The following is a 17,704-nucleotide window of genomic DNA, read 5'->3' as shown; positions in this document are numbered from 1 at the left end:
ATCAGGGTTCCCTGCCCTGTGGGAAGACCAAGGACCACCCACCTCCATCCAGGTCTAGTAAGGTGAGCATCCACGAAACTGCCTAGGCTCCCACGAAACCAATAGGTGCAGTAGGATCAAAAACCCATTGTCATTGTTCTTGAGGTCTCAGTAGTCCTCATTGTCCACTATGTTCAGCGAGACCGGTTTTAACCCGGGCTTTTTCAGACCCAGGCCAGCTGGCCTCGGTGAGTTCCCGATAGAACATCCCCCTTGTCTCAGTGTATGGGTGCACCCCTCGCGATCCTGAGTTCCTTGCTTGTGCTCTCTCTCCTTCTGCTCCTGATTTGGACCTTGAGATTTCAGTATTTTGCCTCAATATATGTCTTTGCACCATTTGTGTGCAGTGCCCAAAGAGGCCAGAAGAGGACGCTGGATCCCCATAGCTGGAGTTATACAGCCAGTGTGGGAGCTGTTATGGGGATACTGGGAATCGATCCTAGGTCCCCTGAAAGATCAGCCAGCGCTCTCAACCACTGAGCCACTGTTCCAGCCCTGAGCTAGGACTTTTACATCTTGCCTTTCCACCTAAAACAAAGCAGATCTCACTGGGTCTCTTACGTACTTCTCTGGCTAGGGATTCTGCCCTGAGACATTAGGATCTGAGCTCAGAGCATCTTCATCATCATCCTTCCCCTCTTGAAAATCCCAGCTCCAGTGTAATCAGCGACACTCGAACTTGGTTTTGCTGCTTCTCTGGCTTGAGGTACTGCCTCTCTGAGTCACAGTCTTCTCTGGAAAGACGAGCGCAACTCCCCTTGCTACCTATGACCCTTGACCATCAGGACCCACCCTGCAAACATCCGTTTTGTTCGGAAAAGCCTCCGAATTCTATTGCCTATGACTAAGTTCTGAGAGGGAACAGAAGGAAGCAAGGACCGTGACCCTGCAACTCACATCTGGCCCACATAAATGCTGTTATAACAAAATAAATATAAAGTTCAATTGCTGATATATAAATCCAGTGCCAACTGCTTAGATCCTGGTGCCTAGGCCCTTCTTGGCTGCTGTTCTGTTGGTATTGTGGTGTCTCCTAAGTCCCCAAGGAGCTTAGCACTAAACCTCGCTGTCTTTCTGGATCCCCCATAATGCTCCTGGCCCGTTGGCCCTGCGTCTTACAACTGGAACTTGAACTCTCATGGAAATAGACTGATGAAATACATCACACGTGGATTCAAAGCCATTTCCCCGACACATAGACTGAACTGAGGATGGAGAGGTAAGAGTTTGGAGTCTGACTAGGAAGAGTCTCAAAAAACAGCCCCAGGCTAGGCATTGTGGCTCACGCCTTTAATCCCAGAAGGCAGATCTCTGTGAGTTCGAGGTCAGCCTGGTCCACAGAGCTGACAAGGACAGCCAAGGACAGCCAAGGCTACCCGCAGAAACTTGAAAAACCAAACCAACAACAATAGCCAGGACCAGAGTGGCAATCCAGTGGGGAACTTAGCCCCTGCCCTTTCACTCAGCACACGCAGCTTCCATTTCAGACACTCTAGGGTGGTAAGTGCCATCATATTTTTGAAAAGATTCTAAGTCCTTTCATGTCATTCTGGACCTTAGAAGATACCCTCCAGGCTCATTTAGCTCTTTTGTCAATCCTCAGAGGGGTAAAGGACCCCAGTGAGAGGCCCCATCTTTAAGGTATGGCTTTTGCCTTGAGATGTGCCTGGGGTTCTAGCTGGGACTGGCCCTTCTTCCTCTGTGCCAGTGACATACATATCTCCACGACAGAGTCAACATGAAATTAAAATGTGGGATTCACTGGCTATCTTTCTTCATGTCTTTCCAAGCCCTGCAGCCATCCTGGCCCTCATCTTCCTGGGCCCCTTTTCGCATAGCCTGTCCCCCCTCCTACACCGGCTGCTGCAGTCAGTCGCAGCTCATCTTGATCTCATTCTCTCTGAGGCTGTGACGTCACTCTGAGGCTGTGACGTCACTCTGAGGCTGTGACGTCAATAGCGTATATCGCGCTTTCTTGCCGGTGTAGGGAGGTGAATTCTGGGTCTTTTCCCTCACCATCACAACTTCCAGTACTATAGCTTGGTCTAGAGTGGTGGTTCTTACCTTCCAAATGCCGTGTCTCTTTAATACAGTTCCTCATAGTGGGGTGATCCTCACGCTAAAACTACTTTCGTTGCTATGTCATAACTGTAATTTTGCTGTGGCTATGGATCATAACAAAAATATCTGATATTCAGGATATCTGATTATTTGACACCCCCCCCCCCATGAAAGGGCCGGTTGAATCCCCAGAGGTATTGCAGCCCATAGGTTGAGAACCACTGGTCTCAACTCACAAATGCTGCTTGTACCCTTCTTGACTAATTCTATGGTTAAATTTGGTCTTTGTGGGCTGACACTGAAGCCAGTTTATTGATAAAGAAGGGATTGCCAGTGTCAGGCTTCCTCTGCCAAGTTCTTCACATGTGTTATCGTTACAGCAGGGGCTGGAGAGACGGCTCAGTGGTTAGAGCGTACACTTACAGAGAAACCAAGTTCAGTTCCCAGCAGCTACGTCAGGTATCTTAGAACAACCTGTAACTCCCACTGCAGAGGAGTGATTCTAACACCCTCCCCTGGCTTCTCAGGGCACTTGCGCCCACATGTGAGTGCACACACACGACATGTGTACACACACTTAATTACAGAAAAAAAATCTTTAGGGGCTGGAGAGATGACTCCGCAGTTAAAAGCAGACAGTGCTCGGGCTGAAGTCCTGAGTTCAGCTTCCGGCACTCAGGCTGGAGAGCTCACCACTGCCTGGAACTCAGCTCTGGGGGGGACTCTGACACCCTCTTTTGACTTCCTTGGGCACTTACACTCAACTACACACCCCTAACACATGCATACATAGTTAAAAATAAATAGAAAAGAAAATCTAAAAAAAAAAAAGTCATAACAACAAGCCTATAATTCAGATGTTAGTACCTGCTGTAGAGAGCTGTCACCAGAGCACAGACGGATAGAAGCATTTCCTGCGGGCAGAGAGCAGCAGAACGCTTCAGATCCAGGCTCTTCAGCCAAGGCCTACACTTATTTTAACTACTCTGCACGTGGTGCCATTAACATGCAGATTATTTCTACAAAATATACCCAAAACTGGCTAACAAGATTCTCACATACATTTTACAAACAAGGATACCTTTTTTGGTTATCTTAAGAATAAATTATGTCCTCTTTATTGACTCTATAATGCAAGTTTTTATGGGAGAGAAGGAACTAGAGGAGGCTGACTATCGGAGAAAAAAACATCTACACAGATATTGGAGAGATTTTTCTAGACTTGGATTTTGGAGCCAGATGTTTATGTTTTAGTATTTTTTGCCCCAGAGATTTCCACAGGCCAACAAAAGAACATCATGAGAATAAAGACCCCAGAAGCTGGAAGAAGACAGACCCCAGAGAACCAGGCCAGTGATAGGAGGGGCACGGGGAGCCCTACACACCTCTGTAGCTTCTGGTGGGTTTCCATCACCAGTCATAAAGTGCAAGGAGACCAGAAAAAGCAAACATACAAAGATATGTTCCCTGCGTCTAAAGTAGTGGAAATGTACAATTTATCGTCTCAGATGAGGTGAGTATCTCCAGACCTTTTTTTATGATGCTGGCGGCAGGTCAGAAAGCCAGTCTGGTTTGCCAGTAGCAGCTTGGCAGCCTCTGCCAGTAGGGGGCGCTGAACTAGCCAGACCGGAGGAGGGACTTCCGGTTCTCTTCCTAGTTCCTGTTTCTGTGAGCATCTCCATGTCAACGCCTGCTGACCTCTTAGAGGCCGTTCGTTTTATTTTTGTGCCTGCACTATGACCAGTTCACAGGAACGACCCCCGCTGCCTCTAAGAGGTCTGGATCTCAGTCTAGGGTCCCGGAGCTTAGACAGCAACCTCAGCTCTAGCTGAGCAATGGCCCCTTTCTCGGAGGTCTGAGTTTAAGCTTCTAGGGGCTCTCTGTCCAAATTTCAGTTTGGCAGTTCTCCGTTTCTTGATTTCTCCAGCCAAGGAGTGGCAAAGCAGTCCCTACTTCCAATGGTGCCTGCCTGAATATCACCCCCATATTCGTTGTTACTTTAAACCTAGATCCTTTGGGGTTGGGGGTACTGGTGATCAAACCCAGAACTTCACATATTCCACGCAAGCACTCCACCGCAGATCTGTACTCCCCACGTCCTAGATAAATTCCTTACATTCAGTTATTTTCTTCGGACATTTGCCAGGGAACCTTTGTTAGGGGTAGCTGGGGGTGGGGCAAATGTCAGCAGTTCAGAGATGTCTCCCACCCTTTATTGCAAAAACCACATCTGAGGTGCTCAGTGGAGCCCAACATCCCCTAGTGTGACCCGTTCTCCAGACTGTGAGCAGCATTGCTGTCAGATGTCATAGTGATGGAGGTCTACTCTGGGTGGCTGTGGGTAGTTCTGTGACCTACGGGTTCCTACGGCCACCACAGGCACACATAAGGGACTTCTGACTTTGAACAAATAATATTTTCAAATTACTGAGCATTGTGCGAGGTAGAGAGTTTTATTATGACAATTCATGTATACATAATGTACTTCGATCCTATTCATGTATGACTCCATCTTTCCCCCACATTCTCTTTCCCCTTCCATAGTCTTATGGCCCCTTGTCACAATCATAAACCCCTGTTCTGCAGCCCCTCCCCGTGCCCGAGTACACAGGAGAGTACACAGGAGAGTACACAGGAGAGTACACATGCTGTACCCAACTCCTTTTCTGCTCATCTATCAATAGACATCTAGGTGGATCCCTTATATTGGCTGTTGTAAACTGTGCTCCAATAAACATGAGTCCGCAAGTATCTCCATGGTAAGCTGACTTGGGTACCTTCGCGTGGATACTCAGAAATGGTATAACTGGGTCACATAGAGGTTCCTTTTTATTCTTTTGAGAAATCGGCATACTCATTCCCATAGTGGCTGGACTAGTTTACATTCCCACTATGAACGTACAAGGGTTCACCAACCCTACCAACATTTGTCTTTTTGTTTTTTAAATAGCTATTTATGCTGACTGGAGTAAGACCGAATCTCAAAGACTTGCATTTCTCTGATAGCTAAGAAATGGCAACGTTTTCTCATGCATTTATTGGCTATTTGTGTTTCTTAATTAAAAATTGTGAAGTTCATTTGCCCATTTGTTGATTGGATTATTTATTGCTGAATTTCTTTTTAAAGATTTATTTTATTTTTAAAGATTTATTTATTTGTTATGTATAGTGTTCTGCCTGCACGTATGCCTGCAGGCCAGAACAGGGCGCCATATCTCATTATAGATGGTTGTGAATCATGATGTGGTTGTTGGGAATTGAACTCAGGACTTCTGTTTCTTTTTTTTAATGTATTTATTTATTATATGTACACTTTCCAGGATACAGTGCCAGATCTCATTACAGATGGTTGTGAGCCATCATGTGGTTGCTGGGAATTGAACTCAGGACCTCTGGAAGAGCAGCCAGTGCTCTTAACCTCTGAGCCATCTCTCCAGTCCCGAACTCAGGACTTCTGGAATAGCACCCAGTGCTCTTAATCTCTGCAACCCCCTTAAAGTTTTATTTTTCTTTTATGTATATGTGTGTGTTTGTGTGAGTGTAAGTCATGTAAGTACAGGTACCCTTGGAGGCCAGAAGAAGGCAGTGGATCCCATGGAGCTGAAGTTACAGGCAGCTGTGGGTGCTGGAATCCAAACCAAACTCTGGTCCTCTTCAGGAGTAGCAAGTAATCTTAACAACTGAGCCAACTTTCCAGACCCCATGCAGAAGCTTTTTAATGTAATCCTGTTTGTTAATTTCTGGTCTTATTTCCAAAACCTTGAAGCGGTGCTCTTATGTTTTCCCCTAGTAGTTCCAAAGTTTCAGGTCTTGCAGGAAGGCATCTGACCTGCTTTGAGATGGGGTGGTTTTTGCACAGGAGGTGGCTTTTGCACAGGGGGATGGTATTTGCACAGTGCTGCTTGTGAAAGAGGTTGTCTTCTCTGCAGTGCATGTGTTTGGCCCCTTTATCAAGAATCAAGATTATAATTTTAGTGTCATTTTTATTGTTTTTGTTTGTTTGTTTGTTTTGTTTTGAAACAGGGTCTCTATCTAGCCCTGATTGTACTGGGACTTGCTATGTAGACCAAGCTGGTCCACCTGCCTCCGCCTCCAGTGCTCTGGGATTAAAGGTGTGTCCATCACACCCAGATCAATGTAGATTTATTTTTAAGTCTTCTGTTCCCTTGCTCCGCGTGTCTGTTTTCATGCTAGGAGCATGCTAGGTTTGTCACAATGCTCTGTAGTGTTCTTTGAAGCCGTGTACTCGAGACTTCTAGTACAGCTTTCTATTCCTCACTGTGGGATTGCTTTGGCTATTTGGAGTATTCTGTATTTCTATATAAATTTTAGAGCTCTCCCTCATTTCTCTTTAGGATTCCATTCAGGTTTAGATGACGATTTCAAAGAATTTGTAGATCATTTTTCTAAAGAGCCATTTTGTCGATATTCTGCTAAACGTGTGAAGTGTTTCTTTCTATTTCCAAGTGTCTTTCTTTCTTCAGTGTTAGGTCTCAGTCAGCCCATATGTAGGCGTCAGCCTATCCCGTGTCTAGAATTGAGCACAAGCTGGATTCCTGATGGTTAGTTAAAAAGCCAGCATCCCTCAGAAACTTGTGAAGCCTGATTCAAATCTGCCAACAGGAGTCTTGCCCTTATTTCTGCAGAAAGGACATACCCGTGGTTGCATATCCAAGCCCATGCTGGCCCCCAGGCTCTAGGTCGCCGTTCACAAGGACGTGTTACGTATTCTCACCTTCCCTCCTCTTTAAAAAGGAACAAGATTTTCTCTTCTGCCTTGCTATTCACCTTTCTCTACAAAAAGTCCATTAGTTTTTCTTAGCTCTGAATTCTTCCAGATGTATCTAGTTATTTTCTTTGTCATGGCCATGTCCAGCCTGCTTTCTTTTCTCTCTGCTCTGGATTCTGGAGGTTTTCTCTCCCTCTTATGTACAATAAAAAGCCTTCCCCTTAACCACACCATGGAGCTGTCATGGCAGCAGTTTTTCTTCTCCTTCCTTCCTTCCTTCCTTCCTTCCTTCCTTCCTTCCTTCCTTCCTTCCTTCCTTCCTTCCTTCCTTCTTTCCTTCCTCCTTCCCTCCCTCCCTTCCTCCCTCCCTTTCTTCCTTCCTGTTAGAAAAGAAGTAATTCTATTTTTAAAATTTATTAACTTATTTCTACTTTTATGTGCATTAGTGTTTTGCCTGCATGTATGTGTGAGGGAGGGTGTTGGAGTCTGGAGTTACAGTCAGCTGTGAGCTGCCATGTGGGTGCTGGGAACTGAACCTGGGTCCTCTGGAAGAGCAGTCAGTGCTCTTAATCACTGAGCCATCTCTCCAGCCCACCTACAGTTTCTTAATTGTGTCCTCTCGCATACATCTGGTGCTGAAACCCTAGCCCCCCCCCCCTCTCTCTCCCTCCCTCCCTCCCTCCCCCTCCCTCTCCCTCCCTCCCTTCTTGCCCCTCCTTTCCCCTCCCCATGCTGGCCTTGCACTCATAGAGCTCCACCGGCTTCTGCCTCCTGCATTGATTTGTTTGTTTTTGAGGCTGTTATGATTGGTACTGGCTTCCATGCACGATGAGTTGTTGGTGCATAGAAAAGCCCCTGATTTGTTGTTGATTTTGTGTCTTCCTCCTTTGTGAGTTTCAGGTCTTGAATGTGTAGGGGGGCATCACTTGAAAACAGGAAATTTGATTTCTTTTTTGATTTGTATCTTTTTATTTCTTCCTCTTGACTAAGCAGGAACTGTTTTCAAGGGTGAACTGGTTTTTGTGTGTGCGTGCATGCGAGCGTGTGTGTGTGTGTGTAAAATAAAAAAAAAGTCTTTGTATATTTTTAGTGTCTTTGCCTCCTGAGGTGTTGCAGGCACAGGAAGAGTGACATTTTTACTTCCAAATCAAAGAAGCCTGGTACATCTGTGTGTTGGGTGGGAGAGAAAAGGGCTGGCAATTCTTGCATTGGTGAATAGTGTCAGGGCAGGCGTGCATTGGCAGAAACGGGGCTCTTCCGGCTGAAATATTTTCTTGCTTTCTCAGATGCAGCCAGGTTTTTTTCCCCTTCCTTCTTCACCTCCCAGAATGATTCGTGCTTGAGAATACAGACCTGAATGGTTTACTTAAGTTCACTCCCCTTTCTGAAATCAGGAAGTCCAAAGGTGAGTGACAGAAGCACCTGGTGCTCTCTCCTTCGCATAGGTTTAAGAGGAGGCTGGATGCGCTCTTTGGATGTCTGGTGAACATCAGCAAATACATACTGGAAGGTAAGAAGGGAAGGACTTTAGTGTTAATATTTATCCACACAGAACCAAACTAGCCTTCAGTCCACAGACTCACAGAGTTGGAGAATGCTCCCCTGAGCAGCCAAGAAGCTAAAAAAGGTGGGTGTCCTTCATTTCTTTCTTCCTATATCTTACCCTAAAAAGTTATTACTGAAGAGGATACAATCTTATATTCACAGAGAGAGGAGGCAGAGGAGAAGAACCTGCTGGAAGGATGTGTTATACTTTCAATTTTCTTTTGAGATTTTCTTCCCTTGTAAGTCTGGTTTTCTTTGATGGTATTCAATACCTTGTGTTGTATTTAAAAGGCAAGTATGGTTTGTGCAATAAGCATTAGGCTCAGAGAGAGAAAGACTCAGGAAGGCAGAGTGGAGGGATCTCTCTAGTCTTTTAACCTGTGATATTTGCTAGATACTCAGTTTCTGCTTTTCTGTCATAAAATGAGCCCAGTGATCTAGTTGGTTGTGAAGATTAAATGGGACAGTGTAAATCTCGTTCACAGACAACAGTAAATGATCTGTGTACACAATCATGCTCACGTCTGTGGAGAGATATATTTTAAACCTGATGTCAAATTTGACTGACCGCTGTTAATGTTTGGATAACATTGAGTTGCTTTATATCCCCCCCCCACACCCGCCGCCTTTTTCAAGACAGGGTCTCTCTCTTTCTGTACCCCAGGCTAGCCTGAAATTCATTATGTAGATAGGCTGGCCTCAAACTCAGAAATCTGCCTGCCTCTGTCTCTTGTGTGCTAGGATTAAAGGTGTGTGCTGCCTTGTCCGACTATTTAATAGTATCTGAGTATTGAATGCTAAAGGGTGAGGGGAGTCTTAACACAGAGATTAACAAACAGAAGCAAGTGTTGCCTTTTCAAGAGACTTGATTCTAGAACCTGATGCTAGAGTCAATTTCACGATTGTTTCCAAGCCCAGAAATTCTAGACCCCAGATAAAATTCCTCTCTACGGTTTCAAGGGTTGGGAAGAAGGAAAAGGGATGAAGGGTGGGGACTTCCTCCAGCTAATTGCACCTTTAACTCAGAGGGTCTGGCTCTGGCTTCCCTCTCCCCAGAGGTAAGGGTAGAGCTGGTTCTGGTAACAGTCTGGCTTTTTTAGGGCTATTCTAAGTCTCCCTCAGCAAACGTGGTGGATGGGATCCTTGCCCGATCTTTGATAAGCTGTTTCTCCAGAGAAGCAATCTCTTCTGCCACTAGTTTGGACATTGCTGGGAAGATGTTTAGTTAGTTTTTAATCAGAAGTTCTTTGTTCTGTTCAGCGAGTCCTCCGACCTCCTCTGCTGGGCAAGGCTGGACGGTCCCCCGCTGCAAAGATGATCTCATGTAGGAAGCTCTGTTGGCGCTATCATGTGTGGACCCTGGGCTGCTACATGCTGCTGGCCGTCATTGCTCTGAAACTGTCACTCAGACTGAAGTGTGACTTTGATGTCGTGGATCTGAACTCGAAGGAATTTCAAAGCCAGCACTGCAGGGACTTCCTGTACAAGACCCTGAAGCTGCCAGCAAAGAGGTCCATCAACTGTTCCGGGGTCACTCGAGGGGAGCAGAAAGCAGTGATCCAGGCTTTGCTGAATAACCTGGAGATTAAGAAGAAGCGGCAGCCCTTCACAGAGGCTGACTACCTTGGCATGACAGCAGACTGTGAGCAATTCAAGACCAAAAGGAAGTTCATACAGTTCTCGCTGAGTAAAGAAGAGGCCGACTTCCCCATTGCGTATTCCATGGTGGTTCATGAGAAGATCGAGAACTTTGAAAGGCTGCTGCGTGCTGTGTACGCCCCTCAAAACATATACTGTGTCCACGTGGATCAGAAGTCCCCAGAAACTTTCAAGCAGGCGGTCAGGGCCATTGTGTCATGCTTCCCAAATGTCTTTATAGCTAGTAAGCTGGTGTCAGTGGTCTATGCTTCCTGGTCCAGGGTACAGGCTGACCTGAACTGCATGGAAGACTTAGTCCAGAGCTCCGTGCCATGGAAATACCTCCTGAACACCTGTGGGACAGACTTTCCCATCAAGACCAATGCTGAGATGGTCCAGGCCCTCAAGCTATTGAACGGGCAGAACAGTATGGAGTCAGAGGTACCACCCCCACATAAAAGGTTTCGCTGGGAATATCACTATGAGGTGAAAGACACGTTGTACAATACCGGCAAGAGAAAGACCCCTCCGCCTTATAACATAACCATGTTTACTGGGAATGCCTACATGGTGGCTTCTCGAGACTTCATTGAACATGTATTAAACAACACCAAAGCCCAACAACTAATCGAATGGGCAAAAGACACCTACAGTCCTGATGAGCACCTTTGGGCCACCCTCCAGCGTGCCTCCTGGATGCCTGGATCAGCTCCCTTGCACCCCAAATTTGACCTCTCAGACATGAGAGCTATTGCAAGGCTAACCAAGTGGCAGGACCACGAGGGAGACATAGAGGATGGGGCGCCTTACACACCTTGTTCAGGAGTCCACCAGCGGGCTGTCTGTATTTATGGGTCTGGGGACCTGCACTGGATACTTCAGAACCATCACCTCTTGGCCAACAAGTTTGACCCAAAGGTGGATGATAATGTTCTTCAGTGTTTAGAGGAATATTTACGTCACAAAGCCATCTATGGGACAGAACTGTGAGACGGACTGCAAGACAATTGCTGCCTGTATGATGGGAAAACGCCAGGACTTACTGGGGCAAGGTGGGGTAGGCACCTGGGGCCCTGGACTCCATTGCCCGATAGAGTGAGGGGGCTGCTATTGGAGCCTGGGTAAGTAGATCTCTGCCCGCTGTGAGCTGCTGCTGGCGAATGTGGCTCTTCACCAGCCACTTTCTCCCCAAGAGCCCCTCTTCGGCTTGCTTCCTCAGAACCAGAACCAGAACTACTGTTATTTGGGAGAATAAGGTAGGAACACATGGCCAGGGACTCTAGATTTTGGGTGGAGGTTTCCTGTGAGGCTCTCTCCTGAGACTCTGTTTGAAATATTCCTGGGGTTTGTCGTGGGAAGGGAACTTTAGTGGAAAGAGCCCTCTCCTTTTGTACTGTTAACTTAAAATAAATAGTATCCAAACCAAAAAGTCCCATCCCTACAGTGTTATCTGTGAATCCAGAAACAATCTGAACAGATAAAATGGGTGAGGCTTTTCTCTTATGTGGAGGACGGTCTCAAGCGGCCGGCAGGAAAGTCTCCACGGCAAGCCGCGTAGATGGCAAACTGAATCACAGAGCTAATTCTCTCATTATAGAAAGCCTTCCTAATTTTGTTTACATTGGCACATCCTGACTTTTCCGTAAGGGGAAGGACAGAGTGATTTAACTTTCTCGACCACTATTGTCTTAGGAGAAACGCAAGGTAGCGTCACGGCCAAGGCTAACCACCCTGTACCAGTGGCCTTTTCGCTGGAGTACATTTTGGTGGGGGAGAGGCTGCCCTGTTAATGATTAGTCTGGGAAGTGAAAGTAAGCTCTGTCTTGCTAAACCAAGATGCCTGAGTGTTTTGTGCTTAAACCTCGTGAATCAAGTGAATCAAAGCTGCTTTCTTTCATGACGGGAGCATCAGGCTCACTGTGTGCCACTCTGTCGGTCATGCATGTCCTTGTGGGGGACACAGGAACGTGTGTAAATATACATGTATAAATGCTGAAGTATGTAAATTTACAGGCATACACTCCCCTGTGCAACCTCTTCCTCTCTGAAGACCCAGCGTTATTCTAGTCTGTAATGACCAAGGGGCACTAAAAACGATAGGCGGAACCTTTGACTGTGGTGTAGCTGACTTTCTGTGTCCCAGAAGAGGTATTCATGTACAAGTTAACTCGTGACATTTGAATGAGCCTCTCGTCAATATGTTACGATGGTAACTTGTCTGTTCATAACAAGTCTTGATCCAGTTAAGGCTTTCTCTCCTCAGCCAGCGTTTACTGTAGCCCACATCTCTTAACAGTTAGTGTGTGACTGGAATTTCTTTCTTTTCTTCTTTTGGTTTTGAGGCAGGGTTTCTCCACACAGCCCTGGTGTCCCGGAACTAGCTCTGTAGTCTAGGTTGGCCTTGAGATCCACCTGCCTCTGGCTCCCCAGTGCTGGAAGGGGTGCATCACCATGCTGGTGGAATTTTCTATTTCAAAGTGAGCAATCAATTTCCTTTAAAAAAAAAAAAAAAGATTGACTTCCCTGGGTAATGGGTATTGTCACTACAAACTTAGCCAACACTGTAATATTGAGTCCTTTGCCTCTTGCTCCCAGCCTTACCTCAAAGGTGACTGGTGGGTGGTTACAGGCTTGGTGAAATCTGTTGTCAGCAGTGACTATTCCTGGCCCTTCCCGGAGGAGGAAGGAAGAGGGGCTGTGGCCCTGTGGGATGTGTGGAGGAACACCTCGCAGAAGACACGTCTTCATGGCCAAGCTTCTCTAAAAGCTTTCATATAACTGAACTGTAGCTTTTCATAGAAATTCATTCAAGCTATTGGTCTGTGGACTTGTCATTTCTGGGGAAACAAGTTTCTAGAACTTTCCAGGATTAAAATTTTCTCTAGAAAATGAATGAGTTAGGTGGACGGAAGTAGGATTTTTGTTTGTTTGTTTGATGAGGTCATCAAACTAGAAGAAGCAAACTTCACCTTGCCTAGTGGACTTTCAAGGTCACATGGGAAAGCCAGCACGTCTGTTCATTTTTCCTTTTTGAGTCTTATCTGTTTCTTTAACCTTTCTCTGGAAAGAAAAAGCCTCGTGAATGAATTGAGCTATTATGCTTGTGCCAACTTCCAAGACTTACATTCCCTCCCCACTCCAGTTGTTTGGTTATCACTGAGCTATATTCTAATAACTGGGTCTTTGTTGCATGTGCTTGCTCATTGCATTTGCTCTTGGTTTAATGAAACTTTACTGAGAGAAGAAAAAGCAGTTGCTAACTTTGGGGCATATAGTTTAGTTGGAGGTAAGCTGTTTAGGAATGGAGAGACTAATATCTTGTCTATTTAAAGTATCGTCACTGAGTAAACCAAAGATCTCTCGTTATGTGTTCTACTTAGTCATTATTTATTGCAAAGGTGAATAAGTTATGAGCCTCATTTTTATAAATCTTGATGTACTGACACCAATAAAATAATTCATTCCAAACATATGAACGGAGTTCTTTTTATTTATCACACATTGTTATTGAATTTTTTATTACATTTATTCATTTGTGTGTGTAGGGACGGGTGGTGGGACACACACACATGCCATGGCTTCGGTGAGGTGGTTAGGAGACAATTTGGGGGAGTAGGATTGAACTCAGGTTACGAGGCTTTGTGGCAAGACCTGCTTAGCCATCATGCTGGCCCTCATATGGTTAATGACACTGGGAATACAGCAGTTAACAAAATGTGAAAATTCCCACACTCTCATTATTCATTATCAAAAGTGCTAGAGAAAAACGGAAGGAAGTGATGGAGACCTAGGGAAAGTAGGGTGCAGTAGTGTGAGGCTGCTTAATATTTTACAAGGTAATCAAGAAGGCCCCCAGTGAAAATGGTACTTTCTGGAAGAGGTCTGAAGGAGACAAGGGAGTGAGTCATGGGGATTAATGAAAGAAGAACATTCTAGATCAAGAGGAGAGTCTTGCAAGGCCTTGCAGCAGAAACACACTTGCTAAGTTTCAGAACATCAAGGAAGCTAATTTTCATGGGATGGAGAGGAAGATGGTTTGGATACCTTATAAAGAAAAGGGATTTATTAGTTTAGCAATTGAGCAGCCTCATCAATTTGGTCTCTGGGGAGGGTCTTACTGGCTGCATCAGATCGTGATGGATAGCATCATGGTGGGAACACAGAGGGAGAGAACAGATGGTGAGACAGGAAGCCAGAGCGAGGGACACGGGCCAATCTTGTTCTTTTATAACAAGCCTTTTCTAGGCTTAACAGAGGCCTCATAAATGACATCAATTTCTCCTGATGAGAGGGAGCCAGTGCTCCACCTCTCACAGCATCTACTGCCCTTTATATCACCACACTGGGGACCAATTTTGCAACATGTGAACAAATGAGTGACACACTCAAACCATGGCAAGACCACAAAGGAGTAAACACAGAAGAAACCACCAGAGATGTTTTGCTAGGCTGGATAACCAGCAACCCCCAGGGAGCCTCCTGTCTCTGCTTCTCCAGTGCTCGGATTATAGGTTCATACCACAATATCTGACCTTCCTTCCTTCCTTCCTTCCTTCCTTCCTTCCTTCCTTCCTTCCTTCCTTCCTTCCTTCCTTCCTTCCTTCTTTCCTTCCTTCCTTCCTTTTTAATGTGTGTATTGGAGATCAAACTCAGGTTCTCTGTAGGAGCAGGACATGCTCTTAACCACTGAGCAACCTCTTCAGCCCAAAAGAATAGTTTTAAAGGCAGTTTCTCCTAAACTTAAATTTCAGGAACATCACAGACTTAGAAGTTGGACAATAATCAGTAGAGTGTACAGTGATCCAGAGAGCTAAGCCCATTGGATTCTTTCCATCTTTTCAAAAGCTCTTGCACCTTTTCAAAAGTAAAGCACCTTGCTTACCCCCAATCCCAGGCAGATTTTATTCACCTATGTACTCAGAAAAATAAAACTTTTTTTTATTACATCTTGCAAAAAATAGGCACATGAGGTGTTGTGTGTGTGTGTGTGTGTGTGTGTGTGTTTTTTACCAAAGTAGAGGGCATTTTTAGAATGGATTAACAAAATCAACTTATGCTGGAGCCCCCTGGAATAAAACAGTAGCAGATAGCAAGCAGTTATGTAGAATAACCTTATACATGTTGTGATAGTAATATAATGTGGTCAGAGAGAAAGCAAGCCCTAAGCACTTTAGGCTAAATGCTGTAGATTGCACTTACTGGTGTGCATATAGCTCAGGTGGTAGAGCACCCCACTAGAATGCATGAAATCCTGTGTTAGATCCCCAGGATTACATAAACCAGGTGTAGTGCTGCACACCTGCCACTTGGGAAGTGAAGGGAGAAGGTTCAGATCAGGGTCATTCTCTGCTAGTTTCAGGCCTAGTTTCAGGCCAGCCTGGACTACAAGAGACTGTAAGAAAAAAAGTGCTGAAAGAGTTTAATGAGTATTGTGAATTCCATGTACTTATTACTATTTCAACAACTATCAATTAATGGTCAGTTTTAATATCCACTCCTCCTCCTTTATGCTTTCTGAAATGGTAGATGCTATACCTTAAAAAAATTAGTAGTAAGAGCATATGGTAATCTAGTGGTGATGACAGAAGTTACGAAATAATCCCATACTAGTTCAGAATTATATATAACTGACAGGCCATTTTCAGAGGCAGGAAAAATTTTCAGAACCATCTTACCCTGTCTTGGCAAGATTTGGCAGTCCTTTTCTTGTATCCTGCTTGTCCAGTCTGGACATCAGGCACTTTGTCAGTGGTCGAGGCATGGGCAGTTCCTTGCCCAAAGACCAGTTGTGCCAAGAAGAAATAAAACTCCAAGTGGAGTGTCTTTGGTGCTCAACACTCTCTTGGGAATAGATTGGTGATGCCAGGAGCAGACATATCTCACATCAACAGAATCCTGAGTTATTTAAATGCCATGTTCTACAGACCTTTGAAGTGGTTAAAGGTTACCTATCTATGCAGAATGAAATCTCTATGTATCTAAAAAACCTAATTAGTCTGATTAAAAGTATAACAAACATGAATGACTATTGACCTATAATACTTAATACCTATATAACTTAAAGATTAAGGCTGCATATCATAATATTAAACAATCTTTAAACAACTGTGCAGTAAAGGAGGACAATGACCTCACAATGTATAAATATCTTGATCAGAAGTAGAAATATATAATGCAATATGATAAATATATCCTAAAATTGTATCAATATACAAAATGTCTTAAACAGAGATAGAAACATGCATGCATAAAATCTGACAAAATAACTTTGCTTATGTGTACAAATATTGTAAATAGAAATAGGAGCATATTCAATACAATAACAAATATAATTTGAACTTGTATCAATATACAAAAATCTATACCAATGTAAATTGTCCATAAATAATAGTTTACATGTATTCATTCTATTATTATTAATGTAAGTTCACCCTAATCTACCTCTTATCCCAGTTTTCTTCTTTTTTTATTTCTCTGGGCCTATATAATTTCTACCTCAATCCCCAATCCTATACGAGTAATAATCAACCCCTAAATGGTGTCCCTAACCATGAGGACAAATTTTGTTGGGAGAGGGGACATCGTCTTCTAGAATTGCTTCCAGTTGACATGGGGGTAATGTTCTTTCTATGGGATCCTGTGAAAGTAAAATGATGGTTAAGTTTCAAGATTGCTGTTTTGTATAATTGCAAATGGTCTCTGAGTAGTCGATAGGGTTTTTCTGAAGTTCTTTTTTTTTAAATATTTATTTATTTATTATGTATACAATATTCTGTCTGTGTGTATGTCTGCAGGCCAGAAGAGGGCACCAGATCTCATTACAGATGGTTGTGAGCCACCATGTGGTTGCCGGGAATTGAACTCAGGACCTTTGGAAGAGCAGGCAATGCTCTTAACCACTGAGCCATCTCTCCAGCCTTTTCTGAAGTTCTTATGTGAAGTTCTGACCAGAATGTTGTAAAAATGTACACCATTTCTTTTTCTTTCTTTTTTTTTTCTTTCTTTCTTTCTTTTTTTTTTTTTTTTGGTTTTTCGAGACAGGGTTTCTCTGTAGCTTTTGGTGCCGGTCCTGGAACTAGCTCTTGTAGACCAGGCTGGCCTCGAACTCCCAGAGATCCGCCTGCCTCTGCCTCCCGAGTGCTGGGATTAAAGGCATGCGCCACCACTGCCTGGCAAAAGTGCACCATTTCTACAGCTGGCACCCAAAAACCAGTCTCATGGTAGCGCTATCAGCATCATGACATCATATCAACCAGGTGGAGTTGTTGTTGTGGGACCCCATCTCCTTTCTGGAAGTTTCAAAGATTACTGCAGGAAAATCTTCTCTTTATTGTTGAAAACAATTATTCATATAGACATATATTTAACATTATTCATATAGACATATATTCAACAAAAGATACGATATAGACAAAATGGGCATGGAGAAAAGTAAAATATTTCCTTAAAATCTATCTTCTTTCTGCCCCATACCAGATGGCTACTGATATGAGACAGAAATTCAGAATTTTTCTTTTAACAACATGCTTGGATTTAGAGAAGGATAGCCATTGTCCAACTCCAAAGCCAGCTCTGATTTTTAAGTAGAGATGTATATATGTCCAGATAATCAAATTTTACCATGTAGATGATACAGAGTCATAAGGCAGATTTCTCTTTGCTTGGTGATTCTTTCTGGATAGCTATCTTTTT

The 17,704-nt window shown here is 44.2% G+C and overlaps 1 protein-coding gene across 2 annotated transcripts; it reads left to right on the top strand.

The window, feature by feature from the left end:
• Window positions 1-7,591: 7,591 nt before the first annotated feature.
• On the top strand, window positions 7,592-17,066 carry Gcnt3 (glucosaminyl (N-acetyl) transferase 3, mucin type). 2 transcript variants are annotated; one of them, XM_050127617.1, is made up of 2 exons: window positions 7,592-8,339; window positions 9,635-17,066. In XM_050127617.1, the coding sequence occupies exon 2, from the start codon at window positions 9,689-9,691 to the stop codon at window positions 11,000-11,002; it is 1,314 nt and encodes a 437-aa protein (XP_049983574.1). In that variant the 5' UTR covers window positions 7,592-8,339; window positions 9,635-9,688; the 3' UTR covers window positions 11,003-17,066. The 2 variants fall into 2 exon arrangements, with proteins under 2 accessions (XP_049983574.1, XP_049983565.1); XM_050127608.1 differs by having other exon boundaries at window positions 7,593-8,456.
• Window positions 17,067-17,704: the final 638 nt, after the last annotated feature.

Source organism: Alexandromys fortis, unplaced genomic scaffold, assembly GCF_014885135.2.
Source record: "Alexandromys fortis isolate MF-2015 unplaced genomic scaffold, M_Fortis_MF-2015_v1.1 scaffold_22, whole genome shotgun sequence".
NCBI classification, from domain to species: domain Eukaryota; kingdom Metazoa; phylum Chordata; class Mammalia; order Rodentia; family Cricetidae; genus Alexandromys; species Alexandromys fortis.
The sequence above is the reverse complement of the archived record's forward strand: the minus strand, read 5'-3'. Positions and strand labels throughout refer to the sequence as shown.